We start from the raw sequence: 21,135 nt of genomic DNA, 5'->3' as shown, positions 1-21,135 counted from the left end.
TGAGAGATTCCCGGGAGGAGAGGAGAGCGATAGTGATGTAAACTGGGGAGAAACCCCAGGGAGAGCCGAGGAGCAGATTCAAAACCCGTAAATGCAAATCCAGCCTCACTTACCCAATTATTTTCTGCGTCTGCTTCAGCATAGTACATTCTGTCCTTTGGGTGGTTATATGCTGAGTGGTTCCGCTACTGAATTTAGCAAATAGCCACTCCCCGCCCCCTCACCTTTTCCAGGTTGAGTTTCATTGGTACAACTTTCCAATGTGGGACTCCCAGCTTTTTTGCTTCTTCTCAGATAATAGTTAAGAGATGAGGTACACAACCTTTTTAGTTCCTTTAACAAAACAAAATGTCAACTGAAGAGGTACAGGGCTAAAGCAGTATAACCACTTTTGATATAATGAAGTATACACTCTGGAGAAGTTTTTCTATTTAGAAAGTCTAAATCATCTGAGGAGTAGGTAGAGCACATTTTAAAATTTCCAAATGAAAGGAAGTTTTTAAATTAAGGTATGGTGATGTTGAAAGCTGAAATGTATTACTACATGCCAGTTAGTATTCTGAATGCTTTTCTATGTGCTAATTCACTCTCACCAACAACCCTAGGAAGTGGGTACATCATGGCCAATTTATAGATGAGAAAGTTGATCATGATTCCCTCAGCTGCCCAATTTTTTCTAACTAGTCAGTGGTAGAACCACAGTTTGAACCCAGGCGGTGGGGTTCATAGCTTGTGTGTTTTGCGGTATTATTCTATACCACCTCTCAGTATTTAAACTCAAATAGCTGTAGAGAGACGTCAATTGACTTGCCAGCCACAGCCATGTGCTGGTTTCTGCCCGGCAGTTCTATTTATTCCAGGCTGTCTACTTTTCCTCCACCATCTGCTCTTTTGCAAAATGCCTATACTCAGAGGAGAAATGGACCCTCAGGCATTAGACAGTTCTCTTCTTTCTAGACTCATATGGTTTTTTATTTAAAGGGCTGCGTTCCACAAAAATAACACAAAATTTTAATCCTTAGTTCAGGGAAGAACCTTCCAAAAGTGTTGCCTTTTATTAACTTCTTTGTTTCCACTTGGGGTTTCCTGAAACTAGCTTGACTGCTGTGGCTTAGCCTAAGTTACTGTTGCAATAGTAGAGTCACAGTTGTAGGTCAGTACTATAAATACCACTTTCTATACTACTCTTGTTGACCAAAATAGATGCACCTTTTGCTCAGTGGAAACTTTTATTCTGCAGTTTTTTGTCCCCTTTTACTTCATCATCCTGGAACACATAGTTGAGCTTCTGTAGTGATCATTTCTTCCTGAGTTTTGCCTCCTTACTGTCTACTAACTTGTAGGAGGCTATTACAATAACATTGTTTTGTCATCAGCCGTGTGTCCTTTTAAAAAAAGTTATTAGAGTGTTTTAATTACGATTTTTGCTAGTCCCTCTTACTTTGTATGTTGTGTTTATGTTTTTCTCTATGACTGTTACTAAATTAGTTGGAAATTACTGAAATGAAATCCAACGACAACTTGCTGTAAGCAGCGGTATTAGAGTTTGAGTTATGCTCATTGGCTACCTCCATAGTAATATTGAGAGAAATTAATTGGTGATAGCTTAAAAAATATCACTGATGGAGTATATAATTAAGATGTTTGCATTCTTACTTAACAAAACTGGAGGCATTAATGAGTGAGAGGCCTAACAGAAACTAAGTTCCCTGCGCTGACAGTTTGGAGAGTGTAGGTTTAGAAGAAAGCTGTGACAGCTCTCTCTCAGCTTGGCAAAGGGCGACCATCTTGAGCCCCTCTTTTCCCCAGAATGAGATACTCCTGTTTGTAGGGAACATTTATTCAGCATTTGTGCCCAGAGCATCATGAATAAAAAGATAAGTGAGACATGGTTTTAAAGGCACCTCAAAGTTCTTGATTTTCCTAGCTGTCCCAGCTACAAAAGGGCCTTGTTAGAAATCCGTCAGTGACAAGAGCAGATTTCTAAAATAGTAGAAAAAAGGGTTTCTGTAAACCAACATGTCTACCTTTTAAGTATTTTTATCTTGGGCATAATTTAATTCACACATTGGTTAAAGAAAAAGTATTTGACTAATTTGCGAACTAGGTGGTTGTTTTGAGGAGTGGAGTAAAACATTCCCCTAAAATACTCTGAACAAAAGGGTAATTTACTTGATAAATTATTGAGCTTCTCATAATATTTTCTTATCTAATTTAACCCAAAGTTATAATTATATTTAAGTCTATGCTTTTTAATTGATTACATTAAAAAAAACAAAAACGTTTTCCCCCGCATAGTGGATTAAAAGTTGGATAAGATTTACTAAGTGAAGGGTGTTTTTTTTGTTTTGGTTTGTTTTGTTTTTTGGTTTTTTTTGCCTATACTCTTTGTTCATGAGAATGGGATGGGTGTTATGCTTTAAGTTTTGTAGAATAAAAAATATTTCAGAATTCCCTTAAATCAGCCCTCCGTGTATCAGATATCTTTTCATTAATCCCACCTGAAGGGACCATGTCTCTCTTTTCTTAATTCCCCAGACTTCAATGAAACTATTTTATCTTAAGTGTCTAGAACTAAAACTTAAGTGGCAGATTATTCTAACAGAAAAGCTAAAAACAACCCCCCCCCCCCGACCCCCACTAAGCAAACAGTAGCCCCAGACTTCGCAAAGCAGTTTAACTGTAATGCTGTTTTCTGCAGCTGGACTACAGGCAACGACAAAGCATTCTGGGTTCCCTGTGAGGATGGATAACGCTGTGCCGATTGTCCCCCAGGCGCCAGCGGCTCAGCCACTGCAGATCCCGTCGGGCGTGCTCACGCAGGTAAGAGCCAGAGCGCGCGCATCGTGTCGCGGAAGCACTGTTGAGAATCAGGTATTTTGTCCCAGGAAACGGTGTTTGCTTTGAGTGTAAGATCTTTCTTGGCCATGATTCAGTGGACTTAAAGCGAAACATCTACAATGGAACAGTGTACTCATCCCACCTCTGCCAACGTCTGCCTTAGGCTTGCAGGGACAAATGGCCAGACTTGGGGAAATTGCCTTTTGAATAAATATACTCTCATTCTGAGATGAAGTTAATTTCTTATGTGGGCGCTTTCAGAGGTCAGTACACGTGTAACAACGGTGTGATTCTAAAGATGAAAGGCCCCCCTTTTGCTCCCTAGTGTCCTCTTCGGGTCCCTCTTTCAGAATTTCACCACCGCTGAGAGGCTGGATATATGAGACGCCTCTTCAGGCATCACATGCCTTTACTCCCTGTGCCTCACTGGCCTGTAGAGAGCTTGGAGTCTTTGTACCTACCCCGGAACTCACAACTAAGAGGTCAAGAAAATCTTAGAGCATTCTTACAAGCGACAATAGTACATATCTTTTCCATTCTATGTGTAAATGTTTATGGCCCGTGACACATGGGCAATTCTGAAATCCCAGCCCCCTAATTTGTGAGTAGGACTTCTTAACACCCACCTTTGGAACTGAGTTTTGTAGAACTGACCCTCTGAATCTGGCCCAAGAAGGATGCCTATACATTTTTTGCTTTAGGCCATTGACCTTTGACCCAGTGGGCCCCTGCTGTGCAGAGTTGAAGGGGAAAGCTGTGTTTGGTATATGCGTTCCAGGTGATAGGAAATGAATTACTGCTTATTCTTGGTAATAACTTGGGGGGAATGAGAGCCCTTCTGAATCCAGATAACCTGCCTCCGTGTTTGTTTCACTCACCTGCCTAATCTACGTTTCAGGGAAGCTGTACACCACTAATGGTAGCAACTCTCCACCCTCAAGTAGCCACCATCACACCGCAGTATGCGGTGCCCTTTACCCTGAGCTGCGCAGCCGGCCGGCCGGCGCTGGTTGAACAGACCGCTGCTGTACTGGTAATTCCCTCACTTGTTACTAACGGAGTTTTTTTTTTTTTCTTTGGTTTCTTTCTTTTTTATTTTTTCGTTTTTGTTGTTTTCTCATTTTTCAAAAACTTGGTCTTTGCAGAGGGCATGGAAGCATGTGCCATCTTGTGGCTGTGTTCTTGCTGCATCTTTAATGTCTCATTGTTTTCCTCCCCAACATTTGCTGAGATGCTGTTTGACTTTGGGGTGCCGCGTGGCTCTGTCAGGAGCCAGGCCCTGACTCTTTGCCAGCCTAGTGTGGGAAAAGCTCTTGGTGTAGCTCAGAAGCGCCCCAGCACCCTCTGTCTTCTGCCCAGTCCTTGACCTTTGCTCCTTGAGAAGGGAAGAAATGGCCATTAGTATGGCTCTGCTGCAGGCACCCAGGTGGCCAAAATCTGAACTGCTTGCAAGTTAGCATCCTTCTTTATTTGCTGTTTTAAGCTTCTAAAACTTTTGTGCTGTAGACATGTTTAAGATGCTCTCAATTTACTGCTTCATCTGTTGCTATTAACTTTCCTCTGTGGGCCATGAAGATAACTCTTTTTGCCACTCATGATCAGTGGCAGCTTATATCTTCCATTGAAAGATATTGCCTTAAAATCACTGCAGATCGTATTTGTTGATTGAAATTGAAGGTGAACTCATTTTTAGGGGTTTATGGCTAAATTATTTTGCAAATAAGTCTTTATACAAAGGTGAAAATATGGATCAAAAATTTTATGCAGATACAATATTTGTTCCTAAGAATTCTGAGGAAAACTTATTAAATAGAGCTGTGAATGTAGTAGTATGGGGCTTAGAGAGAGGAAGAACATACAAACAGGACTTTGAGGAGTATTTCAGGATTTGTAACTTAAAGAATGATTTTTTGATGCATTGTTTGGGAGAGTTAGAATTACTTATTGGACGTCCATCATTTTATTACTTTGAAATTTAAAAGCAGACAAGCACTTAAAACCTAGCTGACACCAGGAGTCCTGATACTTCTGCAGCCCTTCAGAGAGGCTGTCAAGTTCTCTTGTTTCTCAAGGACTCGTCTGAGTGAAAGCACTTCCAAAAACATACTTTGGTTGTTGGAATTCGTTTGGTTTTCAGCTTAAAAAGCCCTTTCTCGCCTCCAGATTAATTATATCGTAAGCATAACACCCGAGTGTAAGGAAGCCAGATATATTTCCAACTGGACTGATCCGAGCCACTGGTCTTGATTGCTCACCTCTAGTGCCGAGGTTGGGATGTGGTTGACACTTCTCCTCTACCGCTTCGCTTAAGTTTGCACTGGCCGTTTGCTAAGCTTCGCATATTTTTGTTCTTCTTCTGTCAACACAGTTTCGTCGCTTGGAACGCCAGATTTCTGCCTCGCGTTGGAATGTTATTTCTTGCTTTGTATTAAACTATATGCTTTGTCTTGTGCAGGTGTTGGCTTATGGAAAGACGCATGGTGTGACTTAACATACTTCTCTTATTTTTTTGTTTTGTTTTAAATTCTGCTTATGGTAGCAGACATGTTTGCAGTTTGTCTGCTTTGAAAGCTTCTTGTTTGGAACCAGTATTTGTAACAAGTGGATCTGTTACTTGCAGAAATATTTTTAAAACAGTGTCTGATGGCCTTGCAGTTTGAAATGCAAGAAACAGAACCATATGTACCTAAGCACTGTAGGTGATTGTATTGTAGACTTCAGGTTTAAAAAGGAAACTTTCAAATCTGTTCGTATTTTTTTTTTAGAAAATGCCAGAATTCCTGTAAGAAGTACAGTCGACATATCCGTTGCTGTCTATTTCAAGGGACATGGCTTGTGAAAAACTAGAAATGATATATTTTCTTGTAGTGATTAGTTTTATGTTGAAATATGTTTCTACAAATGATACATAAAACAATATGTTTTAGGTAACTATAAAACAAAATATGGTGCTCTCTGCATCTGTTTCATAAATATTTTGCTTACTACCTTATTTTAAAATTCTACTAAATGGCCATAAATGACGGAGTAAGCTTTCTCTTGCTGGCACCAGCTTGATTGCCACAGGATTTTGGCCTTCGGTCATCCACATCTAGCTCTATTTTCCAAGTACTACCTTTTTAAAAAGCAACACTTCTCCTCTTTGTTTTATGGGTTTGATGGACCTGAATTCTTATCTGATTGGCGCTCAAAATTTAAATTCCTATTTTGAATCTCCAGGGAGCTGTCTTAACACTTTCTAGGGATATTCTTTAAATCTCTGCACAAATGGTACTCCAGCACTGAACCAGAGTTGACCTCTGAACTTCCAGACTCCTTTGCTCTAGAGTGTAATAGAGTCTCTTAACCAGGGGCCTGGTCAGGTTGTGGAGGTGGCCGAGAGAAAGCAGCGTGTTCTCTTTCCCTAAACGTGAGACGTATAACCTCGAGCCCCTCTGATCTTTCTTTTTGAATCTCTGCAAGTTAATAATCTACAAGCGACTTCTTTTAAGATGTGAATTTTTCTTTCATCTAAAAAAAAAAAACACACAAAGAAAAAGCCAAGAATGAGTCCAGTCTGGATCTTTCTATGTGTTTCCTTGCAGCAGGCTTGGCCCGGAGGAACCCAACAGATTCTCCTGCCTTCAACTTGGCAACAGTTGCCTGGGGTAGCTCTGCACAACTCTGTCCAGCCCACGGCCGTGATCCCAGAGGCCATGGGCGGAGGCCAGCAGCTCGCAGACTGGAGGCAAGTGCCCTGCGTTCCTCTCTGGGAGATGTGCAAGGGCAGGTCCCCCGGGGCAGGGGCACCTGGTGATTGGGGAGACTGGGGAGACTGGGAAGAAAAGAAAGGAGAGATTTATCTCTGTTTGAAATCCTTCAAGAGGAGGGCCCATATCAGGCGAGGAGGTGGCGTTTTAAGCAGACTTTGAATAAAGGAAAATAATAGGTGCTAAGCTCAGGGATCATGTACTTCAGATTTGAAGGAAGTCTGAAGCAATTAGGAACGCTACAGTGAAAACCTACAGCCTTTTGGTCCACGTGTTGCATGACCAATCAGATGCAGCTCCCTTGGGTCGTTTGAATTGCTGCTAATAGCTCTTTGGCCCTGGTCTGCCAGTGTTCGGGGCATTCACTCTTCTCCATCTCTTCCTGTGGCTGCAGGAGTGCCCACTCGCATGGCAGCCAGTACAGCACTGTCATGCAGCCGCCATCCTTGCTCACGAGCCACGTGACACTGGCCACTGCGCAGCCCCTGAATGTTGGCGTTGCCCATGTCGTCAGACAGCAGCAGTCCAGTTCCCTGCCTTCAAAGAAGAACAAGCAGTCGGCTCCAGGCTCCTCTAAGTAAGTCTCGTTGGAGCGGGGCGTTCAGCGGGGCCCGTTGGGGAGCGATGTTGCCCCTCACGGAGCATGTGGTGTGTGGACACTTTGGAACGAGGCAGCGAGCGCTGCCAGGCCGAGGAGGAGCTACCCTCTCCTTTGGGCGTGCGTACCAGGTGGTCCTGGCTGTGCTGATCCCTTCTCTCTGCTGCCACCTGGGACCCCGGCCTTCTCTAGGCTGCAGTTTGATTTTCTTCTGCTCACTTTACAGAGTGGAAGTTAAGCTGGGGGAAAGCGCATATAAAAATAAGATTTATGTTGTATTTTGGTGTGCTTGGCCCTGGAAACCCTGGCTAGAGTGGCTAGTTTATTTTCTATTGGAACTTTTATAGTTAGGTGTATTGGCTTCATGATTAGGTAGAAGGCAAATTGGAGAGAGTTTTGGGAAAAAGATGTACACAGTTTGGAGGCCAGGAACTGAATGGTCTTTCTTCCGACCTTGGCCTACAGGTCTTCTCTGGATGTTCTGCCTTCTCAAGTCTATTCCCTGGTTGGGAGCAGTCCCCTCCGAACCACATCTTCCTATAACTCCCTCGTTCCCGTCCAAGATCAGCATCAGCCAATCATCATTCCAGACACTCCCAGCCCTCCTGTGAGTGTCATCACTATCCGCAGTGACACCGACGAGGAAGAGGACAACAAATACAAGCCCAACAGGTAAGAGGGGTGAATGGTGGCTGCTACCCTCGGCCGTAAACTGTTGGCTTCAAGCAAGTGGGAATGGGAATGGCTGAGGCAACATGAACCGTTGTTAGAGGCGTGTACCCTGGAGTCATTCTGTCCTGGGTCTGAATCCTGTCTGATCACTGTGTGCCCTTGGTCAAGTTTCTTCATTTTCCTATGCCTCAGTTTCCTCATCCTCAAAATAAGAATGATAGTAGCTACTTCGTAGAAGTGTTCTGAGTATTCAATGAGATGTATGTAGAGTGTAAGAACAGTCCCTCAGAAGTCACTGTCATTGTCAGCATCAGCATCATCGTCACCCTGGGAGGACCAGAGACCATCAAAGAAACATTGCTAGAAGGAGGTTGAACTCTCATGTATTTTCTTCTCCTCAGCTCTGGCCTGAAGGCAAGGTCCAATGTCATCAGCTACGTCACTGTCAACGACTCTCCCGACTCTGACTCTTCCCTGAGCAGCCCATATTCCACCGAGAACCTGAGCGCTCTCCGGGGCAATAGCGGGCCCCTTCTGGAGGGGCCAGGCAGAGGCGTGGGCGACGGCCCTGGCACCCGCACCATCATTGTGCCTCCGCTGAAGACTCAGCTTGGTGACTGCACTGTAGCAACCCAGGCCTCGGGTGAGTGCCTCCAGCTGGAGCTGAATTCTCCTTTGATGTGTGTATCCTTAACATTCTGCTATGCCGCTGGATGGTGGAGACCGTGGCCTAGATCTTCTTAAAGATTACTTAATTCAGAAACCAGGTCCTTGTGTCGTGAAATTAATTTTGGCTGTCATTTTATCTTCCTGTGTTTATTTTGCTTGGATGAATATAAAAACGAATTTGTAGTCTCACAGATACACTGTTGATGGGAGAAAGTTGATAAGACATACGTATGTGGCAGGGAGAATTAGCAATGTTTTTTTGTTGTTGTTTTGCTATAGGTGATTTTCTTTTGACAATCCAGAAGTGGACAGGAACCGGTAATATTAAAAATGACTGCAAAAGTGTTTTTGGAAAACAATATGAACGTTAGTCCTTTTCTCTGCCAATGTCATAGCAGCGGTCCTTTTGCGGGCTTTATCATCAGCCTGATCCCTCCATCCTTTTTGCTGTTAGATGCTGGGCGTAGGCTTCTTGGTTCAGTCGCTGGGTAATGCTCACTGCAGTACCCAGCCCCAGGGTTCCCTGGCTCAACACACTGAGGTTTCCTTCCCCCTCACATGACTTCCCATGCAAGTGTCTCTGGTTGGCAGGCCCGCGGTGAGTCAAGGACCAGAGCTTGGCCTCCTCAGCATCCAGCCAGAAAGAGGAAGAGTTTGGGGAAAGCACACACATTTGTTCACCTCTTTAGCCCTAGAAATAGTGAAAACTAATCACGTGGCCCCACCCAGAGCAAGGGGGCCCGGGGTACGTAGTCCTTGACTAGGCAGCTGTTTTCCAGCGGAAACTTACACCTGAAGGAGGGGAGCGTGCGTTTCTGGTGTCAGTATAGCTCTCTGTGCCGTACTTGTGTGCATTCGTGTTTTACAGTGAACTATGTTGCTGCCTCTAATCTGAGGGTATCGTGTGAGGTGTAGACCACTGTCCACTGCAGACAAGGCAGGCCTTCCCGGTGCCAGGCCCCTGAGCGAGAAGATTAGGAGCTCTGGTCACGGGTGGGTGCCAAGAATGTAGGCTGCTCCACAGCCACTGAATCCCTGCTCCAGCCTCCTAGTGGGGGGCAGGAGGGCGCAAAGTGCTGGAAGTTGAACTTGCTTATTCAGCTGCCCTGCAGTTTCTTAGAATTTGAAGACAGTGAGTGCCCATAAGATATAACCTTGCCTTCCTTTCAACCCTGTTAATACTCAGCTGTCCTGACTATTACCAGTGTCTTATTCAGCTTCACGTCCTACATAAAGCCAGGCTCCTTGGGACAGGAACACTGCCTTGCTTGTATTTCAGTTAATACGTGGCACATCAGGAGATTGGAGAATATGGAGGGAAGTGAACACGGTGAGGATCCTTCATGAGCTTTGGAGCAAGGCAGAAAGGAAAGGGAAATGCAGTGTGTGTTCCGGAGCCAGGAATGAGGAAATGGGATACACCTGACACCTTCACGCCTGCAAGCCTCCCGCTAACGTGGACTGATTATGCTGGGTGATGCCCTCTGAGGCTCCGCCCGTGATTCTGAGCCATGTGTCCTTATACCTGACGAAGGCCTGCCCTCTCTTAGGTCTCCTGAGCACTAAGACCAAGCCCGTGGCCTCGGTGAGCGGGCAGTCCTCTGGATGCTGTATCACCCCCACCGGGTACCGAGCGCAGCGCGGGGGGACCAGTGCGGCACAGCCACTCAACCTCAGCCAGGTAAGCGCCAGGGGCTGCTGGCTTCTATTGGGGGCCCCCCCGTTGTTACTCTCTGGAGAACCCCACTTCTGGCTGGACTGCTGAATAAAGCCCAATGAAGCTCCTTTTGTGTCAAACTGTGGTGTTCTGTGGCCCGTGTCAGATCCGCACATGCTGTCTCTGCATCCGCGTGTAAGTGTGTGCAGGATGCACATCCCAGCGTTTCCATCAGACTGTCCTGTCTGTCCTGGGAGATTAGAGAAATGTCTGGAATGCAGAAGGAGCCTAAGGCGCTTTAGTCCGTGTCTGGTTCTGCACCACCACATGCTTTGAGACCAGATTCTCTTGCTTCATCTCCCAGATCATAAATAACATGAGCCTCACACTGCTTGAGGCAAGAGACAGGGAAAAGCTTTCTGGCCACCTTATCACCGGTTCTAGTCCTACATGTTGTGTGAGTCCGGGATTTGGGGCCTTTTCCTCCCATCCGATCCTCTGCTAGGGTTCTGGGGGGGTCACTATTCTATCTGCAGTCACTCTTCCTCAGCTCAAATTCTGGTGCCTGTGTGATGTCTCCTAGTAGTGAGAAAGTGTACATATGAGGATGTAACTGCATGTGTGTGTGTGTGTGTGTATATGCATGTGTGAGAGAGAGCGCACACATGCAAGTGCAAATGTAAATTCGAGTTAGTGCATGTGTTTTAGGCTCCACAATTCATGAGGGAGATGAAGAACTTAGAGGAGAACAAAAGAAAGCATTGCCAAGAAAGAAAGGTTAGGAAAAATGCAGACTCACTGACGCCAGAGTAGGGTGAGTTGAGCCACCCGTTACTAACTTGCAGGAGTGGGTAGCCCTCCGAACTCCTGACCCCCTTCCTGTCATGCTTCAGAGCAAGGCGCTGCCATCTGGGCTGGGCTGGGCTAGGAGGTGCTGCCAGGAGGCAGAGGGCTGGACGGCTGCCTCCTGACAGCACGGCCGTCTGGGAGGTCAGCGCTCTGGCAGCCCAGCGGCAGCGGGAGTTAGAACCTCAGCTCTCAGCTTGGCCTTCGGTGCCCTGAACCAGAGTGACTGCGAGATGCCTTACTCCCTTCTTCCTCCTTCCAGAACCAGCAGTCATCGTCAGCTCCAACCTCGCAGGAGAGAAGCAGCAACCCTGCCCCCCGCAGACAGCAGGCGTTTGTGGCCCCGCTCTCCCAAGCCCCCTACGCCTTCCAGCATGGCAGCCCGATACACTCGACGGGGCACCCACACCTGGCCCCAGCCCCTGCTCACTTGCCAAGCCAGCCTCACCTGTATACGTACGCTGCCCCCACCTCTGCTGCTGCACTGGGCTCCACCAGCTCCATTGCTCATCTCTTCTCCCCACAGGGCTCCTCAAGGCACGCTGCAGCCTATACCACCCACCCCAGCACTCTGGTGCACCAGGTCCCTGTCAGTGTGGGGCCCAGCCTCCTCACCTCTGCCAGTGTGGCCCCCGCTCAGTACCAACACCAGTTTGCCACCCAGTCCTACATTGGCTCGTCCCGAGGCTCAACAATTTACACTGGATACCCACTGAGTCCTACCAAGATCAGCCAGTATTCCTACTTGTAGTTGGTGAGCGTGAGGGTGGAGGGGCCGTGGCTGCCCTCTCTGTCCCCGAGTTCCGCAGAATGGGCTGTGCTCAGCTCCACCCCTACTCTCTCCTGAAACTCCTTAGCCAGCCCCTCGCTCTGCAGGGCCCACTGACAGAAGGTTTTTCTCTGGGGAACCTGTCTCAGTGTTGACTGCATTGTTGTAGTCTCCCAAGTCCGCCTGTTTTTAATTCCTTATTTTTGCGACAGCAGTCTGGTATTTGGAAGATTCAGATGCCCAACTTCTGCAGTGACCAAGGGAGAGAGGTCATTCTGAAGTCACCCTTTGAAAAATATTTTCTCTCGGACTTTGTTCCTATAAATGCTTTTAAAAACAAGTGAAGCCCCTCTTTATTTAACTTTGTTTTATTGTAGTTACTGGTCAGAGGAAAAACGCTGATAGAAGGACTTGGAGTCTGTTAGTGAGAAAAAAAATCATTGCTTTTTGCTTGTTTAAAAACCAAGACTTAATTGCCTATTTTAAGAGTAGCTTTCACAAGTCCTTATTTTCCTATCAGGCACTTCTCAGAATCTTACATTTGTCTGTGAGATATTTAAACTTACAGTGTTTTAGTTTTGTTTTCATGTCACATTATACTTAATGGGCAATTGTTATTTCTGCATAACTGGTTGTGTACTGCTCTGAATTACTATTGGGATTCTCTCATTGCTCTGTGTTTATTACAAAGTAGTGTTCAAAAGGCCGCTCACCGTGCTGGTAACAGCGTGAGAATCCATGCCTGCCACGAAAACACAACGCCCCAGGTGTTCTTCTTAAATGAAGCACCGTGCATTATTTTGAAATTATTTTTTAAAATGTCCTCTGATTCAGCTCACATTTTATTATGGAAAAGCCATTGAGGTGGTTGCTATTGTATGGTGGTGATAGTTTTATTATATGCAAAATCTCTTTGTAGTACGCTACTGGCATTGATGAGCTTCGCCTAAAGATTAGTTAGTATTTTCAATAACCCACCTCTCTCCTCCCCTCACCTCTCCCTTCTGTTCTCTGTGATTGATTTGGGGAGAAAGCGAAAGAATCTGAGACCAGATGAGAACATTGTGTATAGCTTTTATACTTTAGACTAGCTTCCTTTGTATGCCAGCAGCAGACTGAATGCTCTCTTATTAAGACTTATACAATAAGTGCATGTAGGAATTGCAAAAAATATTTTAAAAATTTATTACTGAATTTAAAAATATTTTAGAAGTTTTGTAATGGTGGTGTTTTAATATTTTGCATAATTAAATATGTACATATTGATTAGAAAAATATAATAAGCAATTTTTCCTGCTCTCCCAAGATGTTATTTGTAATCAGATGTGTAGTGATTACACTTGAATTGTGTATTTCGTGTGTACCTGATCCTCCAGTGTTACCCGGGAGATGGAATTGGTGTCTCCATTGTATTTAAACCAAAATGAACTGATCCTTGTTGGAATGTATGTGAACTAATTGCGATTCTATTAGAGCATATTACTGTAGTGCTGAAAGCGCAGGGCGTAGCCTGCCAGGAGAGGAGACTGTTGGAATTGTTTTTGCACAGGTGTGTCTGGTGAGGACTTGTTCAGTGTGTGTCCCTCCCTCCCCTCTCCCCCCTCCCCTATTGTAGTGCCTTATATGATAATGTAGTGGTTCTAGAGTTTACAGTGAGCTTGCCTTAGGATGGACCAGCAAGCCCCCGTGGACCCTAAGCTGTTCACTGGGTGTATCAGAACAGGACTAGTAGCTGTGCTGTGTACATGCATTGTTCTCAGTTTCCCTGCCGACACGGAAACATTCAAATAGCAGCTTTCCTCCTCTCCTGCCGCCTCTGCCCCCTTTCCATTCCGGCGCCTCAGCCTGGCTCTCACAGCAGCATGTCCCCACGTGGCTCTCCCACTGCGTGGCCACCTGCTCCTGGGAGCATTCAGGAAGCAGGTGAGAGGAGTCAGCCAGTATTTGATATGCGTTGTTTCTTCTTTCCAAAAAGGATGTGCAATCACTTTGAGAATGAGATGTTCCCCCCCTTTTCCAATGTGGTAGTCCTTCCTGCAGATAGCTGACATTCCTAGTAAAACATTTGCTTGTTGAAAAAAATATATAACAGATGTGTTTATACCAAAGAGCCTGTTGTATTGCTCACCGTGTCCCCATACTACGAAGAGTCTTATGATGCCGCTGGTGGCAGCGAAGAATATTAGGAAAGTGCCAAAGCCATTGGGCTTTTGAGGTTCCTTTTTACCAACTTGTGTATTCTCGGGGCCCTTCCAACTGTGAAACTGCCCTTGTCCTCTCAGCTCCTGCATGGATCTGGGTCAAGTGGAGGGTACTGCGGATGGGGATGTTCCTGCCCATAAGGATTTTGGGGAAGGTTAACCCTAAGGCACAGAAGTGTTCCATCTGAATTGACAATGACAGTTGAGGGGTACGTCTAGGACGGGTTCTTTGTGGAGATGGCGTTGGGAGGTGCAGGATGGAGATGGGGGATTTCATGGAGCCCGGGCAGCCAGCCCTGCTCGGGGTCGAACACCGAGGAGCTGTCAAGGTGTTTGGTTTCTTCTTTGTGAGGAGTCTGGGCTTCCGGGAGGGGCAGTCAGGACAGCCTACCGGGAAGGTGTCGGCGCTTTCTATGTGTTTTAATTATCTTGCGTTGTGTGTTCAGCACTCTACTGGTCAAGATACCCAAGCAGTTAGTATCGTTTCTGTCACTAGTGCGTTAAGTGTTCTGGTCGGAGTGTGTGGTCTCTGTGTCTCCTTCATGCCAAGCCCATTCGGAGTTTCTTGCTTCAAAGGCAGAGCTAGTTTCTAATGGAAACTTTTTTGTGTTCCTTTTCTTTACAAGGGATAGGAATTGTTGTTTTTGTAAGAAACAAGATGCAGGAAAAACCACCACAAAACACTCCACTCCTGCCCCCAGTCCCGTAGGTAGATACCCTTTAAAGATGCGAGAAAAGACGATGCCAAGATTTGTATTGTTACCTTAATCACCTTACTAGCATTGTGCGGCTTTAGGGATTTTAGAGCTTTTCGGCCAGTCTATCAATTGGCATTTCAGATTCACCCAGGTTAAAACCCACCTGTGTCTGCTGAATATATATGTGCTCCGTGTGGCTTTCGATCCTGTCCCTGGGGCTTGAGCAGCTGGCGTGCGTCCCAGTGGCCTGACCTCCGACCAGGTTAAGGCTTAGGCCCTCTCTGGAGTGCACTTCCGGCTTCTCCCCTTCCGGTTGAGAGAGCAGTGGGGAAGGGTTAATTAAATGCAGCCACTCTAGGCTCCTCAGGACACTGATCACTCCAGAGTTCTTAATAGCTCCCAGGTGGTGATCCTGTGGTCAGCACTCAGCTCCCAGCCCCCGGAGTAAGCACTCCACATCAGATGGTCTGCCACCTACCATCCTCCAGGAGAGGGGGTTAGCCTGAGGGCCCACAGCCAGGCAAGTAGGGTCAGGGGCGTTTTATTCAGCATTATTATGCAAAAACCCACTGGTTAGGGTGGTTTGTTTTAAGTTAGGAAATGAAGTTGCCTCCCAGTGACAGGAATGGCCCAAGCCTGCTTCCTATTTTGATTTTGTTTTTAACTGATGGATGGTGCAGCATGTCTTCATGGTTGTTTGTTGCGAAACTTTATATAATGTGTGGTTTTGATTCAGCTTGAAAAATAATCTCACTACATGTAGCAGTACATTCTATGTGCATTCTATGTAATGTTAGTATTTCTGCTTTGAATTCTTAATATTGCAATGGAATCCCAACTTTATTCAGTGTATTTGATATGCTAGTTACTGTGTGCGATTTAAACTTTTGTTGCTTTCTCCCTTTTCTGATCGTGCTCTCCCTTTGACAACGAGCCTCTAGAAGCAGTTTCTGAGAATTACTGAGCTATGTTTGTAATGCAGATGTACTTAGGGAGTATGTAAAATAATCATTTTAACAAAATAAATAGATATTTAAAATTTAATACTAACTATGGGAAAAGGGTCCATTGTGTAAAACATAGTTTATCTTTGGATTCAATGTTTGTCTTTGGTTTTACAAAGTAGCTTGTATTTTCAGTATTTTCTACATAATATGGTAAAATGTAGAGCAATTGCCATGCATCAATAAAATGGGTAAATTTTCTGATTCATGTGGCTTTTTCACTTTTGTTATAGGGATACAAAGGAAGTCACCAAATGGCATCTTTGGATACCTAAATACACCTGAAAATCAGTAGACACATTATGTATTAGAGACAAACTCACCTTTCATACAGACCTCCCCAGCGGAAATGAGCGGGCCTTGGGAGGGGACATTTCCCAAGAATGGAGTTGCAGGGCCCTAGCTGGAGATCTGGCCCTTTCAGAGAGGCAGGAACCTCTGACACAGGCTAAGTAAACGTCCTTTCCCAGCGAGTTCCACCTGACATTAACACAGCGAGTGAAAATACCAGTAAGAATCACAACCAGAGTGCTCCTTCCCCTCCCTGCAGCTGGTGGGAAGCCAGGTCCTTGTAGAGAAGGTGCACGTGTCATCAGAGTTCTCTTCATCCTAAAGGGAGTAAAATTCCTCCAGAGCAAGAATTAGAGGTTTGTCTGGATTGATCACTGCAGGTCTCTGAATAAATTCTACATTCAGTTGACTCCTTTGGACATGGGTTTCAGGCCCAGTCAACCCTCCAGTGGCCATTAATTCATTTGGGGCTCCTGAAGTCATAGTGGGGATCTAGATATGAGACACATTCGGAAACACCCTTCTGGACCGTAACCAAGAGAAATAAATGATCAGTAGCCCTCTCCCATAAGTAGGGAAGTCATGATACATTTATATTGATTTAGACTGCATATACATATTTTTCAGATTTTTCCTTGAATAAATGAATGTAAAGTTAGTGTGAACTTGCTGCACACTCCCCAGTTAAGAGAATATACCTTGAAGCATTCAGGCCAAGGAAAGACATCTACAAAGGCTCTGCTGTCAATCATGTTTCCAGTTAATCAAGAATGTACCGACTTCTCAATGACCTGTTTGTTTTGTTTTCAAATTGTTTCTTTATCTGTATATTCTTGTCTTTAGGCTAAATAAGAGAGGCTGGCATAGCCCCATAAGTAATTGGGTATCCTGTGGGGAAATCGGCCATTTAATGATGAAAACACCTATAAATTCAGTCTGCTTGGCTTGCTGTGGAAAATTCCACAAGAAGTTGAAGTCGAAGCCTTGGTTTCCCTTTTAATCCTGAGACGATACCTGGTGTTCAGCACTAGGTGGCGCCAACGAGCTATGGAAGACCATGATACAGAAGACCACTGTAGCACTTTTCCCCACTTCTTCCCCCTCAAACCTCCTCTCCCGCTTCCAGCTTCCACTGACCAAGGCAGAAAACAACTCATGCTGTTTTTTTGTTTTGTTTTGTTTTGTTTTTGCTGGGAAGAGATTAATGAAGGATATTTCTTATGTCAGCGCTGGAGGCCTCTTGAAACGTGGGAATAGAGTTTGCTGAGTTTTCTCTGGGGCCTCCCCAGCGCCCCCTTCTCCTGGGTGACTGCCCAAAGGCTGTGCCCCAGGGTTTTCGTCTCCTCCTCTCCCGGGGAGCCTACAGCCTAGGCGGGAGGTGGTTAAGGCTTCTGGCTGCTCTGCAGTGGGGCCATCTGTGTTTGATCAGCCCCGGCTGAAAGGAGGGGGCGGGGGCTGTAAAGGCCTGAAAGCATTCCAGAGTAGTGAGAGAGACCCAGAGATCCAGAAGGAGAAGGCCCGCCCCCACCCCGCCTGCCAGGCTCACCCGCGGCTCCAGGGGCAGAGGCGCCTGCACACGGCTGCCTGTGCACTCCTGCCTGGCCCCCTCTCCCGCTGCCATGGGACCCTGCGCTCCTCTCCTCCTCCTGCTCCTTCTGTCCTGGTCGGGGCCCCTTGGAGGACAGCAGCAGCACCTTGTGGAGTACATGGAACGCCGGCTAGTCGCCCTAGAGGTGAGTGACTCCTCTCCCAGGCCAGCCTGGCAGGGTGGCACATTCTTCGTTGGTGCACCCAGTGCATCAGGCATCGAGGGATGACAAAACCGGGTTCTGTAAGAACCTACAGGAAACTCCATCTTTTAATGAGGTTCTCAAAATTTAAGTCCTCTTCCCCACATACACAGCGATTCAGACCTTTGCGTCTTACCCCTCGGATTCGATAGAGCTGGGGTCCTCAAACTTTTTAAACAGGGGGCCAGTTCACTGTCCCTCAGACCGTTGGAGGGCCGGACTATAGTTTAAAAAAAAAACTAGGAACAAATTCCTATGCGCACTGCGGGCCCGGGACGAGTCGGCTGCTAAGCAGGACAGGCAGCGGCACCCGGCGGGCCGGATAAATGTCCTCGGCGGGCCGCATGTGGCCCGCGGGCCGTAGTTTGAGGATGCCTGGACTAGAGGGAAGAGTGCAAACTAGAGCTGGGACTGTGGGGACGCATCTCAGGACCAGCTGATGCTTCTGTTCAAGTTGGAAGCTTCCAGAGAACTCTCTCTCTTTTTCACACGTTGAAGTCTGGAGCCTCTTAATCCCAGGAGAGTTGTGTCTTGGAGCAGAGAGCCCTCCCCACCATGCACTTAGACGGCCTAGGGGCTGGTGGCTCAGGGGCCCTGCTGGCAGAGAAGGCAGGCCGGAGGGCGGGCTGCGGTGGCAGGGGCCTAGGTGAGCCTGAGCCAGGCTTCCTGCACATTTAGCGTCTGTGAACATCTGGTTTCCTTTCCGTGGAGGTTGAAGGGGATGTTGCTGCCCGGCTGAGTGTGTGCTCTTCCCCATTCCTGACTCCCTGGTTGGGCCTCTCCCTGCCTGGGAGTCTAACCCTGCAGCCTTTCCTTCTTCCCCCATCCCTCTCCCCTCCCCTCCTCCCCCAATCCCTTCAGGAACGGCTGGCCCAGTGCCAGGACCAGAGCAGCCGGCATGCTGCTGAGCTGCGGGACTTCAAGAACAAGATGCTGCCGCTGCTGGAGGTGGCTGAGAAGGAGCGGGAGGCCCTGCGAACGGAGGCGGACACCATTGCGGGGAGAGTGGACCGTCTGGAGCGGGAGGTGGACTATCTGGAGACCCAGAACCCAGCTCTGCCCTGTGAAGAGGTTAACGAGAAGGTGCCTGGAGGCTCTGGGGCCAAAGGCAAGGGCAGAAGAAATGAGAAGTACGACATGGTGACAGGTGAGCAATCTGGAGGCAGACCCCTGGCTCGGAGAACCTGTGTCCTGGTCCTCGGCCCATGCGGAGGAACCCAAGCCTGCGCGGGGAATACTGAGCTGTCCACCACGGTCCCTTCCCCTCCTTGCCCCCATCCGCTTGGGCTGTGTCTTCTGGAATCTGTTTTAGGGCAACTCTGTAATGACGGGCCCATCAAGGAGGGTTTCTGGGGACCCTTTTTCCCAGTCCTCCAGTGGAGGCATCCACTGGGCAGTTGCCCACTGTTCTCCAATGGCCCACCCTGGGAGCAGGCGCTTCCTGCGTTGGGCATCTAACTGTTGCCTGTATTTCCTGTGCTTTCCTCCTTCCCCACAGACTGCGGCTACACCATCTCGCAGGTGAGATCCATGAAGATCCTGAAGCGTTTCGGGGGCTCAGCTGGTCTCTGGACCAAGGACCCCCTGGGACCCACAGAGAAGATCTACGTGTTGGATGGGACACAGAATGACACGGCCTTTGTGTTCCCAAGGCTGCGTGACTTCACCCTGGCCATGGCTGCCCGGAAAGCTTCCCGAGTCCGGGTCCCCTTCCCCTGGGTGGGCACAGGGCAGCTGGTATACGGTGGCTTTCTCTATTATGCCCGGAGGCCTCCTGGAGGACCTGGAGGGGGTGGGGAGTTGGAGGACACTTTGCAGCTCATCAAATTCCACCTGGCAAACCGCACGGTGGTGGACAGTTCAGTGTTCCCAGCAGAGGGTCTGATCCCCCCCTACGGGCTGACGTCAGACACGTACATCGACCTGGCGGCGGACGAGGAGGGCCTGTGGGCTGTCTATGCCACCCGCGAGGACGACAGGCACTTGTGTTTGGCCAAGTTAGACCCACAGACACTGGACACGGAGCAGCAGTGGGACACACCGTGTCCCAGAGAGAATGCCGAGGCTGCCTTTGTCATCTGTGGGACCCTGTACGTCGTCTATAACACCCGCCCTGCCAGTCGGGCCCGCATCCAATGCTCCTTCGATGCCAGCGGCACCCTGACCCCTGAAAGGGCAGCGCTCCCTTACTTCCCCCGCCGATACGGTGCCCACGCCAGCCTCCGCTATAATCCCCGCGAGCGCCAGCTCTATGCCTGGGATGATGGCTACCAGCTGGTCTACAAGCTGGAGATGAGGAAGAAGGAGGAGGAAGTCTGAGGAGCTGGCCTCATGTTAGGAATCTCTCCCATCTCCCTACATTTATAGCCCCACTACGTTTCCGGCTCCTCATTCTCCAACCGTGGGCAAGTTGTAGTTCAAGTCTCATCTTTTAGCCAATGGAGGCCAGGTTCCGATGGCCCCTTCATTTCCTATGGGACTCTGGATCTTCTGTGCCCCTTTTAGAGCTAAAAGAGAGAAAACCCGAAGGGTTCCCTCCTTTCTCCTGGCCCATGCCCGCAAATTTCAGGCCTAAGGTGACCCAGAGCTCTGGCCCTCGGATGGGGGCCACCCCAATGAGAGGCAACAGAGTATTTGTTGCCTCGGTGTGAGTTGGAGGAGAGAGGACTTTCAGCGCTGCCCTCTCTCGCATCAATGCCCTCAAGAAAGGGACTTTCTCCACCTCATTTTGTACTGACGCGTTTTGCATTAAAGGGAAAATCCACCGCTCCTCCTCGCCTGCGTCTGTTTGGGGCAGCCCTCAGATCATATTTCACCCCATGACCCTCTCTTTTCCCCTCCACCCGTCCTGCTCCATAAGCCACATTAGGGACTTGGCTGGGTTCCCTGGCTGAGGGAGAGGCACTTCTCTGGTTACAGATTTTACTGTGAGGCGCCAGGGAAGCAGCAGATCCCGCCACTTCAGGAGGCTGGCAAAAGCCCTCCACACCCACCTCATCCTCCTCAGCCCTCCCACAACCAACCACCAGTGGCTCCCGCCTCTGGCAGGGTGACTGCCCAAGGGCGGAGCTCCCAATTCCAGTTCTCAGAGGTGTTGAACCAGAAAGTGGGTTGTAGCTGCATGGAAGGCGTGTGTGTGTGTGTGTGTGTGTGTGTGTGTGTGTGTGTAAGCCAGCGCCCTGAGCGCATGTGTTTTCAGTAAGAACTTGAAGTCCTACCTCTGGAGTGGACTCGGCCGCACTCCCGGCTCCAGCGGCGGGCTGGCCCCCAGGGTTGCACAATCGGACTTGGTCTGAGTCTCCCTGATTTTCCTGCTGCCACAGCGTCTGCGGTTTGGGAGAAGGGGCAGT

General features: G+C 47.9%; 2 protein-coding genes across 4 annotated transcripts in view; both read left to right on the top strand.

Annotated features, from left to right (window-relative positions):
- HIPK1 (homeodomain interacting protein kinase 1) overlaps positions 1-15,908 on the top strand; it is a 46,384-nt gene extending 30,476 nt beyond the window's left edge. For 2 of the 3 annotated variants that reach the window (XM_080649165.1, XM_080649164.1), the window contains exons 9-16: positions 2,702-2,823; positions 3,740-3,874; positions 6,426-6,568; positions 6,985-7,167; positions 7,654-7,860; positions 8,262-8,503; positions 10,080-10,210; positions 11,295-15,908. In XM_080649165.1, the coding sequence (XP_080505291.1) occupies positions 2,702-2,823; positions 3,740-3,874; positions 6,426-6,568; positions 6,985-7,167; positions 7,654-7,860; positions 8,262-8,503; positions 10,080-10,210; positions 11,295-11,783 (1,652 nt within the window). In that variant the 3' untranslated portion in view covers positions 11,784-15,908. The remainder of the gene's footprint in view (positions 1-2,701; positions 2,824-3,739; positions 3,875-6,425; positions 6,569-6,984; positions 7,168-7,653; positions 7,861-8,261; positions 8,504-10,079; positions 10,211-11,294) is intronic. The other variant, XM_080649166.1, reaches the window with a different exon arrangement.
- Positions 15,909-17,498: 1,590 nt separating this feature from the next.
- Positions 17,499-20,558, top strand: OLFML3 (olfactomedin like 3). The gene is made up of 3 exons (XM_080649163.1): positions 17,499-17,728; positions 18,647-18,932; positions 19,284-20,558. The coding sequence occupies exons 1-3, from the start codon at positions 17,615-17,617 to the stop codon at positions 20,102-20,104; spliced, it is 1,221 nt and encodes a 406-aa protein (XP_080505289.1). The 5' UTR covers positions 17,499-17,614; the 3' UTR covers positions 20,105-20,558.
- Positions 20,559-21,135: the final 577 nt, after the last annotated feature.

Source organism: Plecotus auritus, assembly GCF_963455305.1.
Source record: "Plecotus auritus genome assembly, chromosome: 12".
Lineage (NCBI taxonomy): Eukaryota > Metazoa > Chordata > Mammalia > Chiroptera > Vespertilionidae > Plecotus > Plecotus auritus.
Note: the sequence above shows the minus strand (reverse complement) of the source record. Positions and strands in the feature narration are given on the sequence as shown.

Coding starts and splice junctions, on each gene's coding strand:
- OLFML3 (XM_080649163.1), top strand. CDS start 17,615: ATGGGACCCTGCGCTCCTCTCCTCCTCCTGCTCCTTCTGTCCTGGTCG. Junction 17,729..18,646: donor GCCGGCTAGTCGCCCTAGAG/GTGAGTGACTCC, acceptor CAATCCCTTCAG/GAACGGCTGGCCCAGTGCCA. Junction 18,933..19,283: donor GAAGTACGACATGGTGACAG/GTGAGCAATCTG, acceptor CCTTCCCCACAG/ACTGCGGCTACACCATCTCG.